The sequence below is a fragment of the Sinocyclocheilus grahami genome, unplaced genomic scaffold (assembly GCF_001515645.1).
Source record: "Sinocyclocheilus grahami isolate Dianchi unplaced genomic scaffold, SAMN03320097.WGS_v1.1 scaffold1289.1, whole genome shotgun sequence".
NCBI classification, from domain to species: Eukaryota; Metazoa; Chordata; class Actinopteri; order Cypriniformes; family Cyprinidae; genus Sinocyclocheilus; species Sinocyclocheilus grahami.
In genome coordinates, this window is record NW_015506468.1 from 127,777 (window position 1) to 138,720 (window position 10,944).

Genomic DNA, 10,944 nt, shown 5'->3' on the forward strand with positions numbered 1-10,944 from the left:
TGTATTTAATCCTATTCTATTAGCTTCTGAGCTTCGATGATGCAGTTCAAGCGTACTAATAAGCACTAATTACTCTAGATGAACATCTGTGTGTCTTTGTTTATTGCTGAAGTGTGTTGAAATGTCTGTACGGACGTAAATGTACTTTCCCTTCAGCCTGAGGCGCATTCATTTCACTTTTGGTGTGAAAGGCTTTTATATTTGCCAAAAATATAACTTTTTTATTTTAAAAACAAACAAGCAAGCCCTGTCCAGATTTTAAAAGTAGCGCAAAAGTAACGTAACGCATTACTTTCCATAAAAAGTAACGTAATTAGTTACTTTTTTATGGAGTAACGCAATATTGTAATGCATTACTTTTAAAAGTAACTTTCCCCAACACTGACCATGACTGTCTTTACATTTAAAGCGAAAGTGTCAATATTTATATCCGATTGACGTCATCCCCTAACGAGGAGTTATGAGCAAATATTCTTCCAGTAGCGTTAATAAAACGTTATCTGGTCTTTAATAATGTTCTAACAATATTAGCACAAAAACATCATTTGTGGAACTTTTTTTAACGTTACTCTAACGTTCAGAGAACATTCAAATGTAACGTTAGCAAAATGATCAAGTGTAACGTTCCGACGATGTTCGAAAAGCCAAAAACCAAACATTTTCAAAACATTCTAAAAAAAAACTGTATCTTCAGAGAACGTTCAAATGTAACGTTTATATAACTTAAAAAGGGAACTTTAGCAAAACGTTCTTAGAATAAAAACATCATTTACACGTAGTTTTCGGGGAAATGTTTAAAATCTAACACTACGACGAAACATTTAAAAGTAACATTCAAATCATAAAATGGAATGTTTCTTTAATGTTCGAATAACCAAAAACATTTAAAAAACTGGATGTTACGAGAACGTTCACAAATAACGTAACGACAACATTTATGTTAGCTGGGAAAGTTTAGCCTTTTATTAAATAGGAAAAGATACAATGATATGAAAGGAAATCAACTGACAAATAAAAGCATTGATCTTTTGCGTCATAAATGCACTTTGTATTATTTTACGTGCTTGTTTTTAACTTCAAACATCAAAGATGAAACTTGAATGAGTTTAGTCTCATCATCAAAACCCCATTAAAGCCTTTATTTCCAACTTTTCTGGGCTTCTCTGAAGACTTAGTGAGGGAAATATAATTGCTTTTGCTTCCTCATTGTTCTTCTCACAGAAAGGCCCTGGTTCTTCTCAGGGAGCATTCAGCGAGTTACTTGTGGAGGAAGTCTTGAGAAATAAAGGACTCCCCTCAGCCTTTGATTCAAGCAGGGGGCTGACGGATGCTGAAGCACATTAAAATGTGAATCGTGGAGCAGCGAGGCCCAAACCAGAGGCCTGGAGACACAACAACAGTCCAGAGAGATGCACTCAATGCTGGCTTCATAACTGTCTCTGTAAATGTGTAAAAATACTATTAAAATCTACGCTTTTCTAAATAAAAAGAGTGTTCAGTTGTTCTTTGGGTTCAGCAGTATGTGGTTCTTGAGTTGCTGTAGGGTTATTTGGAGGCTAAAACGTTTAAATGTTCCATTACAGGCCATTCAGAATTATGTTTTGCCTTGTGAGCTCTTTTTTAAAAAACGATCAAAACTGTGGATCTTACGTGTTTATAGTTTATCAAACTAATTTGGGTTCTAGTCTTTTTATCAGATTGCCTGTTTGATGCATCCATCTTTAACCTCTAAATTAAGAATTACAGAATTTATAATAATATAAAATCATCCAATATAATTTTTTACAATACATTTATATTATTTTTAATTTATTTTGTTTACCAAAAGAATGCTTGTGGTGAATATTTATTTTATAAAAAGGGCAAAAAAGCTATTGCAAACATTGTACTCTTGTTATAAAAGGCAAATTAAATATTAAATATTTTTTTTATTTTTAGTTATTTTAATTGATTTAGTTTCCCAACAGGCTTGTGATAAATATTTACTTGGAAAACAAAATAAAATAAAATGTATTGCAAACATTGTACTCTCGTTATAAAAAGCAAATTCAATTTTAAATATTTTTAATTTTTAATTTTTTTTAATTGATTTAGTTTCTCAAAAGGCTTGTGGTGAATATTTACTTGGGGGGAAAAAAGGCCAAAAAAGCAATAAAATAAAATAAAATGTATTGCAAACATTGTACTCTCGTTATAAAAAGCAAATTAAATAAACAAACACTTGGTTAAATACAAAAGCATTAGTCCACAACTATATATGTATCATCATTATTGATCATATCTATGACTCCATTATGATATTTTCATGGATTTTCAAGAGAAACTAAACGATTGATTGGACGAGCGGAAAAGACGCCAGCCAGAGCATCAAAGAGCCTGAAGTGTGTAAAGTGACTGAGATCCTTCACAAGTGCTGGTGCATGTGTATTAAACGCTTTTGGGGCTCCGAGGATCCGCCCCCTCCGCCCCTCCTCACGAACACCGGATAAAACCGGGAGCCGCGCCGACACCGTGCGCATGCAGGACGACTCGCATGAACTGAGTTACATCGAGAGAACTGTATTATTTGGTTTCTGAGGGATGGAGGCGCCGCGAGTGCTGTGGATTCTGGGCTGCGCCTGCATCGCATCGGCTCTGGGTTCGAGACTCAAGACCCCCGCGTTACCCATCCAGCCAGAGACGGAACCCATGATGTCGAAAGGCTTGTCCGGTAAGAGATACACCCAACAGCATTTTAACCTCAACTGAAGAACCTTATACACACTCTGAAAAATGCTGGGTTGTTTCAACCCAACTTTGGGTCAAATATGGACTGGAATACATTTTTACATAAAATTTTTAGTCCATATTTGACCCAAAGTGGTCTTTATCCAGAACCGTTTTTGAGTTGCTATATGGTTCTGTGGAAGCTTAAGTGTGTCTTGATGTTTCATTATTGGTTCTTCAACACTTTAAAGCACCAGATGCAATAAAACCTGTTTGGATTCCAACAAGAAACTTTATTTTTGATTCCAAATATGAAGGAAAACTAAAAAAAAAAGTTGCATTTAGAGCCAAAAGCCTCCACTAATAACTTCATTTTCTAGTTCTATAGATAACCATCAGTGCATCTGTTTCAATGCTTTAATGCTTCATTATTAGCTCTTTAGAGCACCAGATGCAACAAAACCCGATTGGATTCCAATAAGAACGTTTATGTCTGATTCTAAATATGAAGGAAAACTCGTTTTGATCAGAATAAGCAGGTTTTACTTTAAAAAAAAAAAAAGGTTGAATTTAGAGCCAAAAGCCTCCACAAATAACTTCATTTTCTAGTTCTAGATAACCATCAATGCATCTGTTTCAATGCTTTAATGCTTCATTATTAGCTCTTTAGAGCACCAGATGCAACAAAACCCGATTGGATTCCAACAAGAACCTTTATTTTTGCTTCTAATGAATGCATACGGAGGGGAAAACTCTTCTTTTGATAAGAGCAAGCAGGTTTTGGTTGCATTTAGAACCAAAAGCCTCTACAAATAACTTAATTTTCTAGTTTGTTAGAAAACGAATCAATGCATCTGGTGTTTTAAAGAAGATAGATACCGAAACAGTGATCTGAAGTGCTTTAATAATCCATTAATAGAGATGTTTTGGACAGAACCGACATAACAACAACAGTATTTTAATCTCCAAAGAGCAATATACAGTAACCGTTGAGTTGCTATGGTTCTTTGGAGGCTTTCATTATTGGTTCTTCAACTCTTTAAAGCACCAGATGCAATAAAACCCAACTGGATTCCAATCAGAACCTTAATTTTTTTTGTTCTAATGAGTGCATATGAAGGAAAAACTCTTCTTTTGATCATAATTAGGTTGCATTTCTGAAGTTCTTCAGAAAACCATCAATGCATCTGGTGTTTTAATGAACATAGACACCAAAAACACGTTAATCATCTGTTAATATAGATGTTTTGGACAGAACCAACATAATATAATTTTATATTTTGATCTCTAAAGAAGAATAGAGTTGTAAAGGTTCTTTTCAAGAACGTTTTTGGCTGTAAAGAGTTCATGATTTGCTATATTGTCCTTTGGAGGCTAATTAAGTTTTTGGTGACCCATCATTGGTTCTTCAGCTCCTTAAAGGCTATTTTAAAGAACGATATCGTATAACAAGCAATAAAGCCATTTGGATTCCAATGAGAACCTTTATTTCTGGTTTTAAGTTGCAATTAGAGCCAAAAACCTAGAAAACCATCAATGCATCTGATGTTTTAGCCAACATAAGAATCTCTTAAGAACCGGATAAACACTATGACTGACCACAGAGACTTCGATGCAATGGCAAAGGCATTTATTATGATTTACCTCCGTTTATGACAGTTTACGTGCGTGTCTTTGAAAGTGTTTAGCTTAACAATAAATAGTTTAATAGTCTCGCTTTATAAAGGGAGGCCGACCTCATTCCAGATGCAATACACGGCCAAATTGACTCGAATCTCTCATTCTCTCTTCAAAACAAAGCCGAGGAGATGTTTTGGTTACCAGCGCTGAATGTGATCTCGTTTTAGTTGCAGTTCTTGAAGGTTTGAAGCTGATTTGTACACATTCTCAGTAAACGTCTGGAGGTCTCCTCACACTGCTCTTGTTTATTGTCTCAATCAGGTTGCTCCTTCGGTGGCCGCTTTTATTCGCTGGAAGACACGTGGCATCCAGATCTCGGAGAGCCGTTCGGTGTGATGCACTGCGTTATGTGTCACTGCGAGCCGGTAAGACCTCGAACACACACTGCATTTCATAACTGAGAGTGTGGTGTTCTAGACAAAAAAAATAGTTTTTCTTCAAATGTGAATGTGTTTTGTTTTTATTTAAACATGCAAAATATATGTTTAAATACTTTAAAAATTCTAATGATATTTTATCATTAAAAAAATCTATTTAAAATATATATATTGGTGTTTTATATCCTTTGAAACATTTTAAATATTATTTTTTTAAATAATTTTTTAATATGATTTTATATCAATTTAATATTTTAACATATCTTTTATATATTTTTGTCACATGGGATGCAACATTAATTTTAAATAGTATATTGTTTTAAATAGTTATTTTTACTATTATTTTTTAAATATTACTTTTATTTTATACGAATTTTATATTTTAATATTTTTTGTATATTTTGAAATATATTTGTCATATGAGATGCAACATTCATTTTAAATTGTATATTATTTTAAAATATAATTTTTAAACTGTTTATCATTTTATACAAATTTGATAATTTTATATTTTTATATATTTTGGTATATTTTGAATAAAAAAAGAATTGTGCCACATGGGATGCAACATTAAAATTGTGTTATTTTAAATAATTATAAAAAAAAAAAAAAGTAAATATGATTTTTAAACTTTATATATAAATGTAATATTTTAATATATTTTTAATGTTGTTTTTTTTGCCATATAGAATGCAACATTGACACTTGTAGAACTAAACCGAATCAACACTGAATTGAACTGAGCTGAATAATGACTCTGTTGTCTTCAGCTGCTTAAAGCTGAATCAAATTCATTTCATAATCGTTGCATTTAACATTTTCCTGCTTATTATTACGTTTCTCTCTCTCTCTCCGCGCAGCAGAGGAGCCGGCGAGGGAAGGTGTTTGGGAAGGTGAGCTGCAGGAATATGAAACAGGACTGTCCCGATCCGACCTGTGACGATCCGGTCTTGCTTCCAGGACACTGCTGCAAAACATGTCCAAAAGGTAACACACATGAAGTGTGTTTCTGCAAATAGTGAACAAATGGAAACACAGTCCAGCGTTTTTGGAATGCCGTCACACTGTTAGACGGGAAAAAGTGTGTGTGAGGGAATGACGGAAGGTTTTGGCCATTGGTGATAAATGGCAGCGAGTGTGGATTGATGGTCTGCTTCGGTATAATTGCACTCATGTTTATGGATGCCGGTCCGTGTAGAACATTGGCTCTATTGTGCGTTCTACGATCTTTCTGACATCATGCATCTTGGTTTCCGTGGTTACAGGCGACTCGGGGAGAAAGGAGGCGGAGTCTCTGTTTGAGTTCTTCCAGGAGAAAGACGACGACCTGCACAAGTCCTACAACGACAGATCCTACATCAGCTCTGAAGAGAACAGCAACCGAGACAGCGCCACCGGTGAGACTCCCTCACAATGCATTCTTCAACTTGAAGTCATATTTTCAAACTGAAGGCATACTGAATCTGATCAGCAGCTTCTCATTAATGAGTGAAAGTGAAACAAAGTTACCATTTACCCTTTTTAATTAATGAATAAATGGAGAAATCTCAAATTACTCATGAACCACATTGAGGGTCTTAAAGCATATGCAAAGTTTCAATCGCTTGCTAAAAACTATGCATTGTTTACACATTTCTATGCATTTCTTCCGAATACGTTATGAGGGTTAAATGATTGTCCGAGTATGATTAACCTGAGTTATTGTTGAACAGATTTTGTGGCTGTACTCACGGGTGCGAGGGACTCCAGCGGCATCGCTCGAGCCAGATTCACTCTCACTCGGATGAGCCTGACCTTCTCCATCACGTTCCAGAGGTAACACTCACACCAGAGCAGATGTGAGGGCCGTCACAATCCTCTGCCGCTCACTTAACACTTGTGCTTGTCTCTTAGGATGAACCGGCCGAGCCTCATCACCTTCCTGGACTCCGATGGAAACACTGCGTTTGAGTTCAGAGTCCCGCCGGCCGATACAGATATGGTGAGTTATTATCAGTAATTAAAACCAGAAGAAAAAAAATTGTTTTGTTACTAAATGTTAACTGAAAATAAATAAAAAACAAAATAACTTAATATAAATATAATATAAAGTTAAATAAAAAATAAATAAATAAATAAAAATAGAAATTAAAGTTAATAAAAATAAAATAAAAATTAATAAAAATTATTAACATTAAAAAAACTACTAAGGAATAACAAAAACTAAATTTAGCTAAAATTAAAATTATAATGGAAAATATTAAAATGTGTTTAATGTTTAGATCTGTGGAGTTTGGAAGAATAAAATAAAATACAAAAAACCTTAATATAAAGTTAAATATAAATAAAATAAAAAATAATAAAATTAAGAAAAAAAACCCAAATCGAAATTAAAGTTAATAAAAATAAAACAAACATTAATAAAAATTATTAACGTAAAAAAAACACTAATAAACAACAAAAACAAAATTGAACTAAATTAAAATGAAAATGGAAAATATTTTAAAATGTGTTTAATGTTTAGATCTGTGGAGTTTGGAAGAATAAAATAAAATGCAAAAAAAAAACTTTATATAAATATAATATAAAGTTTAATATAAATAAAATAATAAAATAATAAAATTAAGCAAAAAAAAAAATTTAATTAAAGTTAATAAAAATAAAATAAACATTAATACAAATTATTAACATATTAAAAAACTACTAAGGAATAACAAAAACAAAATTTAGCTAAAATTAAAATTATAATGGAAAATATTAAAATGTGTTTAATGTTTAGATCTGTGGAGTTTGGAAGAATAAAATAAAATACAAAAAACCTTAATATAAAGTTAAATATAAATAAAATAAAAAATAATAAAATTAAGAAAAAAAACCCAAATCGAAATTAAAGTTAATAAAAATAAAACAAACATTAATAAAAATTATTAACGTAAAAAAAACACTAATAAACAACAAAAACAAAATTGAACTAAATTAAAATGAAAATGGAAAATATTTTAAAATGTGTTTAATGTTTAGATCTTTAGATCTGTGAAGAATAAAATAAAATGCAAAAAAAAAACTTTATATAAATATAATATAAAGTTTAATATAAATAAAATAATAAAATAATAAAATTAAGCAAAAAAAAAAATTTAATTAAAGTTAATAAAAATAAAATAAACATTAATACAAATTATTAACATATTAAAAAACTACTAAGGAATAACAAAAACAAAATTTAGCTAAAATTAAAATTATAATGGAAAATATTAAAATGTGTTTAATGTTTAGATCTGTGGAGTTTGGAAGAATAAAATAAAATACAAAAAAACCTTAATATAAATATAATATAAAGTTAAATAAAAAAAAATAAAAATTAAGAAAAATAATAATAAAAATAAAAATAGTAATTAAAGTTAATAAAAATAAAATAAACATTAATAAAAATTATTAACATTAAAAAACTACTAAGGAATAACAAAAACTAAAATTAAACTAAAATTAAAATGAAAATGGAGAATATTTTAAAAAGTGTTTAGATCTGTGGAGTCTGGAAGAAATAAAGAATAAAATAATGAAAAAAAATAGTACTATTAAATTTAATAAAAATTAAATAAAATAAAATAACATTAATAAAAGTGATTAACATGTTAAAAAAACTACTAAGAAATAACAAAAACAAAATTGAACTAAAAATTAAAATGGAAAATATAATTATTAAAATGTGTTTAATATTTAGATCTGTGGAGTTATGGAAGAATAAAATAAAATACAAAAAAAACTTAATATAAATATAATATAAAGTTTAATATAAATAAAATAAAAAATAATACAATTAAGAAAAAAAAAAAAAAATAGTAATTAAAGTTCATTAAAATAAAATAAAACAAACATTAATACAAATGATTAACGTAAAAAACGTCTAAGAAACAACAAAAACAAAAAATGTAACTAAAATGAAAATGTAAAATATTAAAAGTGTTTAATGTTTAGATATGTGGAGTCTGGAAGAACCTGCCGAAGTCTCACCTGCGGCAGCTAGAGGCGGAGCAGCTGCGTGTTTCCATGACAACCGCTGACAGCAAGGAGGAGGAGCTACAGGGCAAAGTCATCAAACACCGAGCGCTGTTCGCAGGTGCGTGTCGAACCTTACACTCGGTCCCTTTCAAAGCTTGACGTGTGTTTAGACGTTTAGCCTCATTTGCTGCGGCTTGTCTGACAGAAACCTTCAGTGCGATCCTGACGTCTGACGAGGTGCATTCTGGGATGGGAGGAATCGCCATGTTGACGCTCAGTGACACGGAGAACAATCTGCATTTCATCCTGATCCTGCAGGGACTCGTTCCTCATGGGAGCTGTGAGGACAAAGAAATAATACAAATTATATACATATATATGAAGAGTTCAGATGCAAAAGTATGGAAGCCCGTTTCTGCCACTGAATAAAAAAATAAAAAAAGGTTATTGCGACTTTTTATCTCACAATTCTGTGAAAAACATCTAGCCTGACTCAGATGGCACCTAGAGGCTTTTGCATCTGAACTCTACATATATATATATATATATATATATATATATATTATAAATAATAACAAAATAAAAAAATTAAAATGTAAAAAATTTTTTTTTTTAATTAAATAAATCCTTTACAAATAAAAAACATAATTTAATAACAATATGTATTTTTTTCAATTCTGTTTCAGTCTCTGCAAAGGTGCCGGTCCGAGTGAAACTGCTGTACCGTCAGCATCTGCTGAGAGAAATACGAGCAAACATCTCTGCAGACGTGAGTTCAAACTCGTTTACTGATCGAAATGATTATTAATGAAACAGAATAACGAGAGGAGCGCGTGTGTCTGTAGGACTCTGACTTGGCTGAAGTCCTGGCCGATCTGAACAGTCGTGAACTCTTCTGGTTGTCCCGCGGACAGCTGCAGATCTCGGTGGAAACAGAAGGCCAAAACCCTCGTCAGATCTCCGGAAACATTTCTGGCAAGAGATCATGTGACAGTAAGTGCAGCCAGTCGTCAACAATCTCCTCGTTAACACATAACCCAGCGTGAAGAGACATGAACGGCTTTGGACAGTTTTCTTTCCTGTGCTGACAAATGTATTAATATTTTATTTTATATATTATATTTTATTACATTTTATTAATTTAAAGATACATATAATATTTTGTGGTAATATACATTTTATACATTTTTTAAACAAATGTATTAATATTTATTAAAAGTTATATTAAAATGTATTAATATTGATTTATTTGTTAAAATACTATATATACTGTTCAATAAGACAAAATAATGAGTAATTAAAAAAATACAGGTATAAATCTAACCATTATATTAATATATTTTTTATTTTTATCTGATTTAAATTTTAAATATATATATAATTGAAATCAGATACAAAAAAAAAAAAATTTTGTAAAAAATTTTGTTGTAAATATTAAAGATTTAATTTAAAATTGTAACAACTAGGTTTCTATAGGCTAGTTTAATCATCTTTTAGTAGCACACTATGGTACAGTGAGCTCAAAGCTGAACTAAATGACAGCAGGCTTCAGTTGATCTCACATTAGATCAGTAACTACATCCGTCTGTCTGCTGTGGCTGTTTTTATCCCGTGATTTACACCGTGTTATATTTCATCTTTGTGTCATGCATAAATCATCTCGGGTATTTTTGGTGCCAGAATGAGATTTCCCGTTCATAATTGCAATGGTTACTCAAACACACACGCACGCACACACACACACACACACAAACACACACTCTTACACAAACACACACGCACGCACACACACACACACACACAAACACACACTCTTACACAAACACACACGCACGCACACACACACACAAACACACACTCTTGCACAAACACAAACACACACACACACACACACACACAAACACGCTCACACAAACACACACACATTCACTCACACACACACGCGCGCGCACACACACTCTCACACACACACAAACACACACAGGTTTGTTTTTGTGAAAAGTGGGGACTCTCCATAGGCGTAATGGTTTTTCTACTGTACAGACCGTATATTCTATTGCCCTACACCAACCCTACCCCTAAACCTACCCCTCACAGGAGACTTTCTGCTATTTCAGATTTTCAATACACTCCATTCTGTGTGATTTATAAGCGTTTTGAAAAGTGGGGACATGGGGTAATGTCCTGAAAAGTCACCTTC

The 10,944-nt window shown here is 31.8% G+C and overlaps 1 protein-coding gene and 1 long non-coding RNA gene across 2 annotated transcripts in view; one reads left to right on the forward strand and one right to left on the reverse strand.

The window, feature by feature from the left end:
- The first annotated feature begins 2,580 nt into the window (after window positions 1–2,580).
- Window positions 2,581–10,944, forward strand: part of LOC107568886 (chordin) — a 19,639-nt gene continuing 11,275 nt past the window's right edge. Inside the window, exons 1-10 of the mRNA XM_016254883.1 lie at window positions 2,581–2,710; window positions 4,648–4,751; window positions 5,624–5,750; window positions 6,029–6,160; window positions 6,476–6,578; window positions 6,657–6,744; window positions 8,721–8,862; window positions 8,950–9,084; window positions 9,431–9,513; window positions 9,590–9,737. Of these exons, the coding sequence (XP_016110369.1) occupies window positions 2,581–2,710; window positions 4,648–4,751; window positions 5,624–5,750; window positions 6,029–6,160; window positions 6,476–6,578; window positions 6,657–6,744; window positions 8,721–8,862; window positions 8,950–9,084; window positions 9,431–9,513; window positions 9,590–9,737 (1,192 nt within the window). The remainder of the gene's footprint in view (window positions 2,711–4,647; window positions 4,752–5,623; window positions 5,751–6,028; window positions 6,161–6,475; window positions 6,579–6,656; window positions 6,745–8,720; window positions 8,863–8,949; window positions 9,085–9,430; window positions 9,514–9,589; window positions 9,738–10,944) is intronic.
- Window positions 9,006–10,944, reverse strand: part of LOC107568887 (uncharacterized) — a 2,312-nt gene continuing 373 nt past the window's right edge. Inside the window, exons 2-3 of the long non-coding RNA XR_001606824.1 lie at window positions 9,599–9,716; window positions 9,006–9,082 (exon numbers count right to left, since the gene is read on the reverse strand). This is a non-coding gene — a long non-coding RNA (uncharacterized lncRNA). The remainder of the gene's footprint in view (window positions 9,083–9,598; window positions 9,717–10,944) is intronic.